At 42.3% G+C, this 16,553-nt stretch overlaps 1 protein-coding gene and 1 non-coding gene across 3 annotated transcripts in view; both read left to right on the top strand.

Moving 5' to 3' along the window:
• LOC126245812 (ubiquitin carboxyl-terminal hydrolase 30) overlaps nt 1-16,553 on the top strand; it is a 123,108-nt gene that overhangs the window by 89,495 nt on the left and 17,060 nt on the right. For both annotated transcript variants that reach the window (XM_049948346.1, XM_049948347.1), the window contains exon 7: nt 10,900-10,970. In XM_049948346.1, the coding sequence (XP_049804303.1) occupies nt 10,900-10,970 (71 nt within the window). The remainder of the gene's footprint in view (nt 1-10,899; nt 10,971-16,553) is intronic.
• Trnal-caa (transfer RNA leucine (anticodon CAA)) lies at nt 14,918-14,992 on the top strand. Its single transcript has one exon. It is a non-coding gene; the product is annotated as a tRNA-Leu (tRNA).

Here is a 16,553-nt window from a genome sequence, read left to right on the forward strand (position 1 = left end):
TTCCTCTGAAAGGGCACGGCCGACTTCCTTCCCCATCCTTCCCTAATCCGATGAGACCGATGACCACGCTGTCTGGTCTCCTTCCCCAAAACCAACCAACCAATCATCGGCGAACCTCAAAGTTTTTATTTCTTCTCCACGGATTTTAATACCTACTCCAAATTTTTCTTTTGTTTCCTTTACTGCTTGCTCAATATACAGATTGAATAACATCGGGGAGAGACTACAACCCTGTCTTACTCCCTTCTCAACCACTGGATGTCCCTCGACTCTTATAACTGCCATCTGGTTTCTGTACAAATTGTAAATAGCCTTTCGCTCCCTGTATTTTACCCCTGCCACCTTTAGAATTTGAAAGAGAGTATTCCAGTCAACATTGTCAAAAGCTTTCTCTAAGTCCACAAATGCTAGAAACGTAGGTTTGCCTTTCCTTAATCTTTCTTCTAAGATAAGTCGTAAGGTCAGTATTGCCTCACGTGTTCCAGTATTTCTACGGAATCCAAACTGATCTTCCCCGAGGTCGGCTTCTACTAGTTTTTCCATTTGTCTGTAAAGAATTCGTGTTAGTATTTTGCAGCTGTGGCTTATTAAACTGATTGTTCGGTAATTCTCACATCTGTCAACACCTGCTTTCTTTGGGATTGGAATTATTATATTCTTCTTGAAGTCTGAGGGTATTTCGCCTGTTTCATACATCTTGCTCACCAGATGGTAGAGTTTTGTCAGGACTGGCTTTCCCAAGGCCGTCAGTAGTTCCAATGGAATGTTGTCTACTCCGGGGGCCTTGTTTCGACTCAGGTCTTTCAGTGCTCTGTCAAACTCTTCACGCAGTATCGTATCTCCCATTTCATCTTCATCTATATCCTCTTCCATTTCCATAATATTGTCCTCAAGTACATCGCCCTTGTATAGACCCTCTATATACTCCTTCCACCTTTCTGCTTTTCCTTCTTTGCTTAGAACTGGATTTCCATCTGAGCTCTTGATGTTCATACAAGTGGTTCTCTTATCTCCAAAGGTCTCTTTAATTTTCCTGTAGGCAGTATCTATCTTACCCCTAGTGAGATAAGCCTCTACATCCTTACATTTGTCCTCTAGCCATACCTGCTTAGCCATTTTGCATTTCCTGTCGATCTCATTTTTGAGACGTTTGTATTCCTTTTTGCCTGCTTCATTTACTGCATTTTTATATTTTCTCCTTTTTGTAGTGCATAGCAGCCTGAATTTAATTTACTATTTATACTACCGTGAAGTTCAGCAGCCCAAGCGCGATAGGATTGATTCGGTTGTTTTTGACAACAATAAAAGGCAACACGAGAGGCTACCACAGCCTGAATTTAATTTACTATTTATACTACTGATGTGCCCTGTCCATGTTAATATATCATCAATGTGGAAACCCAAAAATTTTACACATGGTACTTGTTCAAGTGTGTATTTCTTGATTTATAACACTAACTCATTATCTTTTGGTCAATTGTTTCTTGTACTTAATTATCCATGTGTTATTTCTAAACCAGTTTTCTAGTCTACATAATACACTTTTAGCTCCATGTGCAGCTTTCTCTAGATCCATTTCTGTAATTGAAATATTTGTCTCATCTGCAAATAAATTGATTTTTTTGGGAATTTCCTCCGGTAGGTCATTGATAGAAACATTCCACGTGGAAAAAATATATCTAAAAAGAAAGAAAGTGATGAGACTTACCAAACAAAAGCGCTGGCAGGTCGATAGACACACAAACAAACACAAACATACACACAAAATTCTAGCTTTCGCAACAAACGGTTGCTTCGTCAGGAAAGAGGGAAGGAGAGGGAAAGATGAAAGGAAGTGGGTTTTAAGGGAGAGGGTAAGGAGTCATTCCAATCCCGGGAGCGGAAAGACTTACCTTAGGGGGAAAAAGGACGGGTATACACTCGCACACACACATATCCATCCGCATATATATATATATCAATGACCTACCGGAGGAAATTCCCAAAAAAATCAATTTATTTGCAGATGATATATATATAAAGATGATGAGACTTACCAAACAAAAGCGCTGGCAGGTCGATAGACACACAAACAAACACAAATATACACACAAAATTCAAGCTTTCGCAACAAACTGTTGCCTCATCAGGAAAGAGGGGAAGGAGAGGGAAAGCAGCCTGAATTTAATTTACTATTTATACTACCGTGAAGTTCAGCAGCCCAAGCGCGATAGGATTGATTCGGTTGTTTTTGACAACAATAAAAGGCAACACGAGAGGCTACCACAGCCTGAATTTAATTTACTATTTATACTACTGATGTGCCCTGTCCATGTTAATATATATATATATATATATATATATATATATATATATATATATATATATATATATATATATATTTCCTCTTTCCTGATGAGGCAACAGTTTGTTGCGAAAGCTTGAATTTTGTGTGTATATTTGTGTTTGTTTGTGTGTCTATCGACCTGCCAGCGCTTTTGTTTGGTAAGTCTCATCATCTTTCTTTTTAGATATATATTTTTCCACGTGGAATGTTTCCCTCTGTTATATATATATATATATATCTCAAGAACAGCAGTGGCCCTAGGACATGTCCCTGTGGCACACCATTTTGGATCATCCCTATGTCTGAGTACTATTTATTTCTCTCATCATCTGTTATTGCCATCTGTTGTGACTCACCGATGTTTCAAAGTGCCGCCGTGCAATTACACACGTCCTCTACATTCGGTGCTGTCTGCCAGCCATGCAGCAGCAGTGCCACCTAAGCGGCCAGCCAGCCAGCGGCCGCTAGACTTGGACTCAGTTATGATTTGACTGTTAAAGTGTACAAACATCTTACTCTGTTTATTTGATCTGTGACTTCCATGTATTGCGTCTTCCTTGAAATATATTTGTTCAACTTGAAGTTATTACAATTGCCGACGAGGATGGGATTTTTCTTTTCCATCGTTGAGCCACATGCTTCCATGGCTACTTTAGAGCAACTATTGCAAGGTCTCATAGAACAGCAAACACTTCTCACAAATGCGATTCGTGATTTCGTCATGACATCAAATCCGGGGCGTCTCTCGTCGTTGTCTCTACCTACTTTTCCTCCTTATGACGAGACGGCAGAAGACTGTTCTGATTACGAAAAAAGTCTTCGACAGCACTTCTTGGCATTTCATGTTGCGGACGAACAAACATTTAAGTCTCTGTTCCTTTCATGGATTTCACCTCAAATGTATTGGTTGTTGTCGCAGTTGGCTCCTTTGAAAGATCCTGCGTCTCTGTCCTTTGCTGAAATGTGCTCACTTCTGTCCGTCTATTTTCAAAAGCAAACGCATGTGGTAGCCTCTCGTGTTGCCTTTTATTGTTGTCAAAAACAACCGAATCAATCCTATCGCGCTTGGGCTGCTGAACTTCATGGCCTCAGTAGATAGTGTCAATTTGTTACTGAAGTTCACAAAGAATCCTACGCCGATTCCATGGTACGGGATGCTATTATCCGATCGGTGCCCGACAAAGAAGTTAGGCAACATGCCCTTCAGTTGACAAATCCGACTCTAGATGAAGTCCTATCCATCGCTTAGTCTTTTGAAATTTCTCGCGCCGCTGGAGCGCAAATAGGGGCATGGAGCGACATCGGGGAAATACAACCTCTGTGTGATGTTGACGAAGCGTGTGGTGTATCCCCGCCGTCCGACGTGGCCGCAGTATGCTCCCACACGCAGCCTCGGCCTAACCGTAAACAAAACTCTAAGAAACTGCAGCAAAACCCACGGCAACTTCCTTCATGTCCGCGGTGTTGTACGAAACATTCACAAGAAGATTGATTGTCCACAAAGTTGGGCCGTGTGTCACAAATGCAAAAAAAAAAAAAGAGTCATCCATTTGCAAATCCGACCGCTTACATGATGTTCCTGAACATGTCGCTGATTCTGATTCTGTGTTGTCTGTCAATTGTACTTCTTCCCTTCCAGGGAAGTTATTCCTCACTGTCCAAATACTTGGTCGAGATGTTCTCATGCAGGTGGATACTGGTTCTGCTGCCACTATCATCAATTCTCAGACGAATCTTCAGTTGGGTTCTCCAATCCTGTCACCTGTCACTAGGCAATTACAGACTTACAATAAACAGAAGATTTCTCTCTTGGGACAATTTGATGCTGAGGTATCTTACAAATCTGTCGTTTGCACTGTTCCCATATTTGTGGTCGACCATAGTAACGCAGAGAATCTTTTTGGTTTCGATACCTTTCGCGTTTTTGAGTTCTCCATAGATGACTCTGTCAATATCGTCTAGTTTTTACCATTTGCTGCTTCAGTGGCCCAGCCGTTGCATCGCCTGTTGCATAAAAACGTGCCTTTTCACTGGTCCGCGTCATGCGATGCGGCTTTCCAGAAATTGAAGACTATGCTGAAACAGGCCCCGTGCCTGGCTACTTATCGACCTGGCCAACATCTTGTTCTTGCCACGGACACCTCTCAATAAGGCGTCGGTGCAGTCCTTGCGCACCGTTTTTCTGACGGTTCTGAACAACCCATTGCTTATGCCTCCAAAACGCTCACGGATGCCCAACAAAAGTATTCTCAAATTGAAAGAGAAGCTTTGGCCATTATTTATGCTCTTCATAAGTTTGGTGCTTTTCTCTACTGATCCAAATTTCATCTTGTTACGGATCACAAACCACTTGTTTCCTTGTTTCATCCATCAATGTCACTTCCCGACAAGGCTGCACACCGCCTCCAGCGTTGGGCTCTTTACTTGTCTCATTTCAATTATGAGATTCGTTTCCGGCCGATGGCTCAACATGCGAATGCTGATGCACTGTCTCACCTTCCCATAGGTCCTGATCTGGCATTCGATAGGGACGAAATTTTGTGTTTCCACCTGGATGTTGCCAAGCAGTGGGTTGTGGACGGGTTCCCCATCACCGGGCACTGGCTGGCGGCTGCTGTGGGTTCTGACCCTACCCTCTCCTGGGTTTTACACTGTATTCAGAAGGGTTGGCCAGATTGTTCATCTGCTAAGACTTCTGATCCATTGCGGAACTACTACGCTTTGCGTTACCGCCTCACGGCTAGAGTTAGTGTTATCCTCCTTACCACCGAAAATGCTTCGCCGCGTGTTGTGGTAGCTGCGTCTTTGCATGCTTCGGTCTTGCACCTCCTTCACCAAGGGCACTGGGGTGTCTCTCGCACAAAATCTCTGGTGCGCTGTCATGTGTACTGGCCCAGCATCGACTCTGAAATCGCACACATGGTCGCTGTGGCCCTTGTGCGTCACAGGCCACCACCCTGAAGTCATCTTTGCACCATGGCCTTCGCCTGAGAAGCCCCGGGAGCGTATTCATGCTGATTTCGTGGGACCTTTTTTAGGTACTTATTGGCTTCTCGTTATTGACGCTTACTCTAACTTTCCTTTCATTGTCCGTTGCACGTCGCCTACCACTGCGGCAACCACTAATGCTCTAGCTCGCATTATCTCTTTGGAAGGCCTTCCCTCTACTCTTGTTACTGATAATGGTCCGCAATTTGCCTCTTCTGATTTTGCGGATTTTTGTGCCTGCCACGGCATCATGCATGTCACGGCCCCTCCGTTCCATCCACAGTCAAACAGTGAGGCTGAACGACTGGTCCACACATTTAAGGCTCAGATGAGGAAACTCCTGACTTCTGCTGATGATGTGCTTCTCCAGTTTCTGGCTTCTTACCGTTTCACCCCCATGGGCGACCACAGCCCGGCTGAGCTCTTACATGGCCGACAGCCCCGCATGCTACTTCATCTTCTGTGGCCTTCCAGGTGCGTTCGCTTGACCGGTTCACCGCCGCTGACCTTGTATGGGTACGGGGATATGGCAGGCGGCCAAAATGGAGTCCTGGCCGCATCTTACGACACCGTGGCCAATGCCTGTATGAAATCCTGACGGACACGGGTGTTGCAGTGCGTCATTCGGACCAGGTTCAGCCTCGTGTGCCGTCAGTGCCTGTTCTGGATGCCACTACACCACCTTCAGCTCTACCTGACACTCGGGATACTGGAATCTCTCGTTACTCACAACTCAGTGCTCTCTGCTCTCACCATCATATCGATGCCAGCACAAGAACTGACACCAACAGGAGACATGCCCATGCAGGAACCAGATGACCATCATCTATCGGAGCAACTCTACTCGCTTCCTTCTCCTACGGATGCGGACACATCGCCCATGTCTCCTGTTATAACAACCAGAATTGCCGCAACGGGCAGATTGGTGCACTGGGCCCCAGCAGATTCGACACCCACGTCTCCTGTCATCTCGACCCGTTATCATCGGGGACACTTCCATCCGTACGGGAAGCCGCCTCCTTGAGACTGTACGGCCAGTCAAACAACACCTATGGACATTAGCAATCTACAGGCCACCTCCATCAAGACCTGTGCAAAAAATTCAAAGGGGGGAAAAGTGTTGTGTCTTGCCGATCTTTCAAAGTGCCGCCGCGCAGTTACGCGGACTCAGTTATGATTTGAGTGTTAAAGTGTACACACATCTTACTCTGTTTACTTGATCTGTGACTTTCATGTATTGTGTCTTCCTTGAAATATATTTGTTCAACTTGAAGTTATTACACCATCTTTTGGTATTCTGTTCATTAAGTAGGATTTTATAAGACCGAATGCCTTTCACCCCATAGAACTTTAGTTTTTCAGGGAGAATGTTCTGATTAACTAGGTCAAAATCTTCAAAGATTTTAGATGTTACTGGTATAATACTAACAGGTCTGTAGTTTCCAGGTTCTGTAACGTCACCTCTTTTGCAAAGTGGTAGCACCCTAGCATTTTTTAAACTATCTGGATACAGTCTTTCTGTGATTGCCTCATTAATCGTTTTGGTCAAGGGGGTAATGATCTATTTGGTTGAAAGTTTAATACTCTTATTTGAGATACCATAGATGTCCTGGGACCTTGTGTGTTTCAACTTGTTTATGATTACATGAATTCGCATTTGCAAATAAGGACAACCATAGGGTATAAAATGGAATGATGACAATGAAAATTTGCGCTTGATTTGAACTCGAACCCAAATTTCCCGCTTATTGTGAGTAGTCACCTCACCATTGGCTACCTGTGCACAACTCGTGGCCAGACTCAAACTTCCATATTTCGTCAACCATGTGTCTATGATCTGCATTTGTACATCCATTATGGATATTCCCATACAGCTAAGACATTGTACTTGAAAGTCGCTTGCCCTGTTTTGGCAGATAAATACGATGTTTCACCATGGCTGTAGTCACTGCAATGCCAAGGAACATTGCATTGTAATCAGAATAACAGAGGCACTGCAATATCGTTGTATATGATTCTCATAAGTCTTCTTCACTTGTTGGATATAGATATATAGAATTTTGTAGTGCATGTCTTTTCTCTATTAAATCATTCATAGCACTTGTCATCGTAATTCACATATCCTTTGTTAGATTTCTGCACCATTTATGTTGTTTGTTGTTGTTGTGGTCTTCAGTCCAGTTATTCGTTATATTTAAAGATAAAAATGCAAAATATTGATACAGAACACTCACCGTTAGTGTTTTCATTGTTACATAGTAAAGTTTTCTATAAAGTAATGGTGGAAGATTCCGTCAGCATATTGTTGTTGTTGTTGTTGTTGTTGTGGTCTTCAGTCCAGAGACTGGTTTGATGCAGCTCTCCATGCAACTCTATCCTGTGCAAGCTTCTTCATCTCCCAGTACCTACTGCAGCCTACATCCTTCTGAATCTGTTTAGTGTATTCATCTCTTGGTCTCCCTCTACAATTTTTACCCTCCATGCTGCCCCCCAATACTAAATTAGTGATTCCTTGATGCCTCAGAACATGTCCTACTAACCGATCCCCTCTTCTAGTCAAGTTGTTCCACAAATTTCTCTTCTCCCCAACTCTATTCAACACCTCCTCATTAGTTGTGTGATCTACCCTTCTAATCTTCAGCATTCTTCTGTAGCACCACATTTAAAAAGCTTCTATTCTCTTCTTGTCCGAACTATTTATCGTCCACGTTTCACTTCCATACATGGCCACACTCCATACAAATACTTTCAAAAACGACTTCCTGGCACTTAAATCTATACTCGATGATAACAAATTTCTCTTCTTCAGGAACACTTCCCTTGCCATTGCCAGTCTACATTTTATATAATCTCTACTTCGACCATCATCAGTTATTTTGCTCCCCAAATAGCAAAACTCCTTTACTACTTTAAGTGTCTCATTTCCTAATCTAATTCCCTCAGCATCACCCGACTTAATTCAACTACATTCCATTATCCTCGTTTTGCTTTTGTTGATGTTCATCTTATACCCTCCTTTCAAGACACTGTCCATTCCGTTCAACTGCTCTTACAAGTCCTTTGCTGTCTCTGACAGAATTACAATCTCATCGGCGAACCTCAAAGTTTTTATTTCTTCTCCATTGATTTTAATATCTACTTCGAACTTTTCTTTTGTTTCCTTTATTGCTTGCTCAATATACAGATTGAATAGCATTGGGGGGAGGCTACAACCCTGTCTCACTCCCTTCGCAACTACTGCTTCCATTTCATGTCCCTCGACTCTTATAACTGCCATTTGGTTTCTGTACAAATTGGAAATAGCCTATTGCTCCCTGTATTTTACCCGTGCCACCTTCAGAATTTGAAAGAGAGTATTCCAGTCAACATTGTCAAAAGCTTTCTCTAAGTCTACAACTGCCAGAAATGTAGGTTTGCGTTTCCTTAATCTATATTCTAAGATAAGTCGTAGGGTCAGTATTGCCTCACATGTTCTAACATTTCTACGGAATCCAAACTGATCTTCCCCGAGGTCAGCTTCTACCAGTTTTCCATTCATTTATAAAGAATTCGTGTTAGTATTTTTCAGCCATGCATTTACTGTTATGATGTGTTATTACTATACATCAAAGACCTTGGCAAGATCCTGACTATGGTGTTAGAGATGGCAGTCTCTATTGAGTATCACATGGAGGAGCTAAACTGAGAGATTGTTAAAATACTGCAGAAATATGAATAATTATTCTGCCATTGAACAACCTTCTAAGAAATCATAAAAAGGTTGGGAGTAATGTGAGTGTAACTAGACATTATTTGGTTATCTTTTTTTAAAATTGTTGTTACTGCTGCAATTATCAGCATTTCTGGAAACAAGGCTTTGAGAGTTATTGGTTGACTGCAAACATTGATTATGGCCGGTTCATTTAAGTCAGAATTAGATGTTATTGTTTAGCTGTGTCTGGTATGGCTTACTTGTAGAACTTGGTTGTCAGCATGTCTTTGTAACCAAAAGATTACTGGAAAGGAAGAAAGATTGATGCTCACCATGCCGATAGCATCCTGTAAGGGTATATGTCCTCTGAGTGGTGGTAAAATATATACATCTTGTGGGGTTCAGCAAGCATAGCTTGAATATGGATTTGATGAACCAGCAGGCTTCTCAGGTTGAGAATTGATTGACACTGTAAAACTGCTATCACTCTTAAGGTCTTGGTGCGCTCAATTGACGGTCACAGAACATTTTGTGTCAAAGAAACTAGGGACTTTGGCTTAACTACCTAGATCATTAGGATGCTAGAAAACACCATTAACATGACCTCATTCCAACCCACTGAGGAGATGAATGTGTATTAAGATGAAACATAATGAGCAACTTGTGGAATTTCTGCTGTTAGGCTTACTCAAACATGTGGATCTCTATCTATTTCCCTTACTTCAATTGATTAAAGACTAGTATTAACTCTCAACAACCCATCAAGAGGCTCAGGAGGGAGAAAAAGGAAGAGCACATAAAAAGACATCTTCAAAGATACACACTAGTTAAGCTGGACAAGTGTGAGGTAAAGTTTCAATTTATCTATTTGTGGGAAATATCCATTCATTCATCTGTAATGACTTCAGAAAATGGAGAAAACTTAATAAGAATAGCTTCACGCTTCTTGAATGCAACTATTTTGGCAGTAAAATGGAAAAAAGAAAAGAAAAAAAAATAAAGAGGTTACAAATACTAATAGGAAAACTGAAGTCTATGAACATTGACTGTTAAAATCAAAGCTAAAAGATATTTTTAAAAAAAACAAAAAGCAGTGTTATTCAATGCATGAATTTTAAAGCCTCAAATAGTAAAACCCCACACATGTATTTTTTAATATGTTGCATATACAACATATAATGTTTAGTACATTCATGATCCTTTCAGTACTAATACTTCTAAAGAGTGTACTAAATTTCTATAATTATTATTGATTATCATAATTATAGTATGACCTTTGCAAGAGGCAACATATTGATGGCTCCATCCAAACAAAAGTAAATAAATAAAATTTAAAAAGTAGCCTGCAGACTGGAACATTTACTTAAGCTCAAGTGGTCAAAGTATTCATATGTAAGAATGCGCAGTTATTATTTATTGCACACTGCTCTTAACTATAGTTCATGGTTTTCATTCCAAGGCATTGTACAGTTTATGGCTTACTATAGAATTTTTTTATTTGACAACCTCCCTTTACTCTACTGTTCAACACTTCCATTAGTTATGTGACATTTTACTCTATGTATATTTACAGCATATACATTTTCTCTGCACAGATTGGACATTCAGCCCATTTCAGACTAAAGTTTGATTTTAAGACACTTCTTAACGTTGACCTGGTATAAACCACAGTTCATTAATAATGATATACTGTGTGTATGGTTCCTCAGTCTCACTCAGTTTCTAATTATTTGTATGTCTGATCCAGCTTTGTGTTAGATACATATTCTGTATCTTGTGCTGGTTACATCATGACATTGCAATTTTCTCATTTATAAGTGTACTTAACCATAAAATAAAATTTATACAAGTAATTTAGTGGAATGAAAATTCTATCTTTTGTTTACTTTTACAGAAAAAGAATGATCTTACTTCTATTATGGGAGGTGAAGGTTCTGGCAGAAAAGCACCTGTTGTAATTGACAGGTATGTGATAACTTCTATAACATTCCTTTATATAATGAGCATATCATGATTCACATTAAGTTTTTAATGTAACATTATTAGTGTCACACTGAATAACTGTACTCTTGCAGTCTGAGAAACAACTATGACATAGGTGGATAAAATGAAATGTCAGATATTCAGAATGTTGGTTTCTTTTTCTGAAGCTGATGAATAAAAAGTGCAGAGGAAAAACTATGGACATATGATAAGGACAAACCAAGACAAACTCTGTGTTACTTGCTGTACACTGTGTAGAATAGACCATGTGTCTGGAATAAGTTGTAATGTTTCATATTACAAAGCTCGATTAGTGTCAAAAACTGGGGAAAAATGGAAAAAGTACTGCAGATTTGACCCTAAACTGAAGAATGAAAGCATGAATCATAGTACAAAAGTAGAACATTTTACAGTCCTAAGCATAATGGTAATGTTATTCAGACTCCTAAAAAAATTGAAAATGGCTGTAATCAAACTTAAATGACAGGAATGGTGCAAAATGGTTAAGGAAGCAGGAACATTCTGTACTGATTTTCAGCAGTTTTTTTAAGTAAAACCCATTTTGTCACAGTAACAGTATTTGTAAAGAAAATAAATACAAAATGAAGCTACAACACAGCATAGCTACATATTAAAAAAAAATACTATTTAATTGCTAGGTGGCAGCTGACTTAGACATCTGCAAAAGCTAACATAAACTTATCTTTCAGAACCTTGTGGTGCAAGCTAATGTTTCTTTCAGCTTTTATACATCTGTCAGTCTGCTAACAGCTAGTAGGTATAAGCTATGGCAAAAAATAAAATATATCCATTTGGATTTTGGTTGTATAAGTTGGTTTAGTCTAGTTTGGTATCACCCAGTAATATTTCACTTGCATCCTGCACCAAGTGTCACATGTTGTGGTAAAGGATTACTTCTTTTTTGATGAATCAGGCTTGTATCTAATTCCAATCACTGTTTGGAATGTTGTGGATCATCTATGCTATGCCACACCCCTGCAGACTTCTCCAAAGTGTCTCCTCTGCTGCAGTAAATTGCTAAAGCTATCCAACTAACAACTTATACCAAATTATCAAATGATGACTGAACATGTATTTTCATTTGCATCCCATCTTCCTTTGTGTCATTATTTTACCAGGAACAAGGGACTGATGACCTCGCAGTTTGGCCGCCCCTCCCCCGCCTCCCCCTCTTTTAAACCAACCAACAAAGGCCTTCTTACATTACAATTCAGAAAACATCATTTGCTTTTCTCCTAAGAGACTCCATAATCTGTGCACGTCTTCTGGGTCCATGGAGTGCATACCAGACTCCCAGCAAGTAATCGGCATTCTCCTGGCATCTGTGCGCTGTGGCTACATCTTTCCTCGTATGCCCACTCTTTAGGAACAGACACATTACGCACAGGAGGTGTGTCGATATTTGACCCCTCTACTTTACTTAAACATCACAAACATCTTTAGCTGCTGTGACAATTCATCATGTAGCAGAACAGGATTTGATGCGCAAACTCCTTACCTCATAATGTGTATCAGTCTGTACGACAAAACTCTATTCAAGCCATCAAATTCAGTTGCTTAGAAACAGAATTTGAGAAATGTGTAGGGTGTTCTTCCAGCGTAAAAGCAAATTAGTAATGTCAAGTATAAAGATGTCAGTGGTCATTTAATGCTGCTATCTAAATACGTCATTAAGGAAACTTCAGTGGAAATGTTCTCTCATGTGTGTTGTAGAAAATGGAGAGGCTCCATTTTACCGGAAGTACATTCCATGTGCCCAGTGGAGTGCTTGTTCAACTGAAATAACTGAAAGGGGAGCTGTTAGTTGTGTCCTGTCATTTGTTGCTCCAAATCATATATGGATATTATAATGTAAATAGGTAAATAAAATGGCAGCAGGGTAACACACACCCAAAAGGATTTAACTTCTACAATCTTTCAGAGGCACTGGCTCCTCCTTCTGGCAGAAGATTTGAAGGGGAAGGATGCTTTCGTATACTGCTGTGTTAGGTACTGTGCATACTGGAAAAACTGTATATTTTTTTCAAGTACAAGTAAATAAATCTCTGTCTTGAGATAGATGTAAGCTGCCACTTATTAATTTAATGCGCAATTGTCTGGTAAATCCTGTTAAACTGATTTTGTTCCTGTGGAATGGATTTATTATTAAGGATCACATCCACATATTGGAACTCTGTGCATGTGTTTTGCTTCATATTGTTTCTTATTCTTTCTAATCAGAGGAAACAAAAGACATGTTAATGAATGTTTTACCATTGTGTTGGTACTTTGTGACATGGTGAAATGAGCCAGCGCAATACACAAGTAAAACTTATTTATGGGAAGACGTGTGTACATAGTAGGTTATGACTTACTTCATTTTAAAAGGCAATTATTAGGAGCGTTTGAAAAGTCCGTGCAAAGTCCGAGAGATGGCACTACTGGTGAATATTGAGGTCATTTTTAGTTAGTAGCATCTTTGCAAAGAACGCACACCAAGTTTCAGCCACATTGGTCTACTGCTTTGTGTATGGCATTCATGTGAATCAAGGAAGTCGAGTGATAGTCAAAAAATGGACGAAAAAGAATTTTGTGTGGTGATTAAACATTACTTTATGAAAGGCAAAACGTCTCAGGAGACTAAAGAGAAGCTTGATAAACATTATGGTGACTCTGCACCTTCAATTAGAACTGTTCATAAGTGGTATCAAAATTTTCGGAGTGGTCATATGGGCACAAGTGATGCTGAATGTTCTGGACGCACTGTGGAGGTTACGACTCCAGAAATCATTGATAAAATCTATGATATGGTGATGGATGACAGAAGAGTTAAGGTGCATGAGATGGCTAGTGCTGTGGACATCTCAAATGAATGGGTACATAATATTTTGCATAAACATTTGGACATGAAAAAGCTGAAACTTCCTGGCAGATTAAAACTGTGTGCCCGACTGAGACTCGAACTCGGGACCTTTGCCTTTTGCGGGCAAGTGCTCTACCAACTGAGCTACCGAAGCATGACTCACGCCCGGTACTCACAGCTTTACTTCTGCCAGTATCTCGTCTCCTACCTTCCAAACTTTACAGAAGCTCTCCTGCGAATCTTGCAGAACTAGCACTCCTGAAAGAAAGGATACTGCGGAGACATGGCTTAGCCACAGCCTGGGGGATGTTTCCAGAATGAGATTTTCACTCTGCAGCGGAGTGTGCACTGATATGAAACTTCCTGGCAGATTAAAACTGTGTGCCCGACCGACACACGAACTCGGGACCCTTGCCTTTCGCGGGCAAGTGCTCTACCAACTGAGCTACCGAAGCACGACTCACGCCCGGTACTCACAGCTTTACTTCTGCCAGTATCTCGTCTCCTACCTTCCAAACTTTACAGAAGCTCTCCTGCGAACCTTGCAGAACTAGCACTCCTGAAAGAAAGGATACTGCGGAGACATGGCTTAGCCACAGCCTGGGGGATGTTTCCAGAATGAGATTTTCACTCTGCAGCGGAGTGTGCGCTGATATGAAACTTCCTGGCAGATTAAAACTGTGTGCCCGACCGAGACTCGAACTCGGGACCTTTGCCTTTCGCGGGCAAGTGCTGTACCAACTGAGCTACCGAAGCACGACTCACGCCCGGTACTCACAGCTTTACTTCTGCCAGTATCTCATCTGGCAAAGGTCCCGAGTTCGAGTCTCGGTCGGGCACACAGTTTTAATCTGCCAGGAAGTTTCATATCAGCGCACACTCCGCTGCAGAGTGAAAATCTCATTCTGGAAACATCCCCCAGGCTGTGGCTAAGCCATGTCTCTGCAGTATCCTTTCTTTCAGGAGTGCTAGTTCTGCAAGGTTCACAGGAGAGCTTCTGTAAAGTTTGGAAGGTAGGAGACGAGATACTGGCAGAAGTAAAGCTGTGAGTACCGGGCGTGAGTTGTGCTTCGGTAGCTCAGTTGGTAGAGCACTTGCCCACAAAAGGCAAAGGTCCCGAGTTCGAGTCTCGGTCGGGCACACAGTTTTAATCTGCCAGGAAGTTTCATATCAGCGCACACTCCGCTGCAGAGTGAAAATCTCATTCTGCATGAGAAAGCTATCCACAAGATGGGTTCCGCAGTTGCTCACACTTGACCAAAAACGGAATCGTGAAGTGTCGCAAGGATAGTTTGCAGCTGTTCAGGAAGTATCCACAGGACCCTTAAGTGTCGTTTCGTCGCTGTTGATGAAACATGGATACATTACTATACTCCTGAAACCAAACAACAATCTAAACAATGGGTTACCAAGGGAGAATCTGCACCAAAGATGGTGAAGACCATTCCTTCGGCCAGAAAGGCTATGGCGACTGTCTTTTGGGATTCGCAGGGGATAATCCTCATCAACTACACTCCTGGAAATTGAAATAAGAACACAGTGAATTCATTGTCCCAGGAAGGGGAAACTTTATTGACACATTCCTGGGGTCAGATACATCACATGATCACACTGACAGAACCACAGGCACATAGACACAGGCAACAGAGCATGCGCAATGTCGGCACTAGTACAGTGTATATCCACCTTTCGCAGCAATGCAGGCTGCTATTCTCCCATGGAGACGATCCTAGAGATGCTGGATGTAGTCCTGTGGAACGGCTTGCCATGCCATTTCCACCTGGCGCCTCAGTTGGACCAGCGTTCGTGCTGGACGTGCAGACCGCGTGAGACGACGCTTCATCCAGTCCCAAACATGCTCAATGGGGGACAGATCCGGAGATCGTGCTGGCCAGGGTAGTTGACTTACACCTTCTAGAGCACGTTGGGTGGCACAGGATACATGCGGACGTCCATTGTCCTGTTGGAACAGCAAGTTCCCTTGCCGGTCTAGGAATGGTAGAACGATGGGTTCGATGACGGTTTGGATGTACCGTGCACTATTCAGTGTCCCCTTGACGATCACCAGTGGTGTACGGCCAGTGTAGTAGATCGCTCCCCACACCATGATGCCGGGTGTTGGCCCTGTGTGCCTCGGTCGTATGCAGTCCTGATTGTGGCGCTCACCTGCACGGCGCCAAACACGCATACGACCATCATTGGCACCAAGGCAGAAGCGACTCTCATCGCTGAAGACGACACGTCTCCATTCGTCCCTCCATTCACGCCTGTCGCGACACCACTGGATGCGGGCTGCACGATGTTGGGGCGTGAGCAGAAGACGGCCTAACGGTGTGCGGGACCGTAGCCCAGCTTCATGGAGACGGTTGCGAATGGTCCTCGCCGATACCCCAGGCGCAACAGTCCCTAATTTGCTGGGAAGTGGCGGTGCGGTCCCCTACGGCACTGCGTAGGATCCTACGGTCTTGGCGTGCATCCGTGCGTCGCTGCAGTCCGGTCCCAGGTCGACGGGCATGTGCACCTTCCGCCGACCACTGGCGACAACATCGATGTACTGTGGAGACCTCACGCCCCACATGTTGAGCAATTCGGCGGTACGTCCACCCGGCCTCCCGCATGCCCACTATACGCCCTCGCTCAAAGTCCGTCAACTGCACATACGGTTCACGTCAACGCTGTCGCGGCATGCTACCAGTGTTAAA

Source organism: Schistocerca nitens, chromosome 1 (genome assembly GCF_023898315.1).
Source record: "Schistocerca nitens isolate TAMUIC-IGC-003100 chromosome 1, iqSchNite1.1, whole genome shotgun sequence".
NCBI lineage: Eukaryota > Metazoa > Arthropoda > Insecta > Orthoptera > Acrididae > Schistocerca > Schistocerca nitens.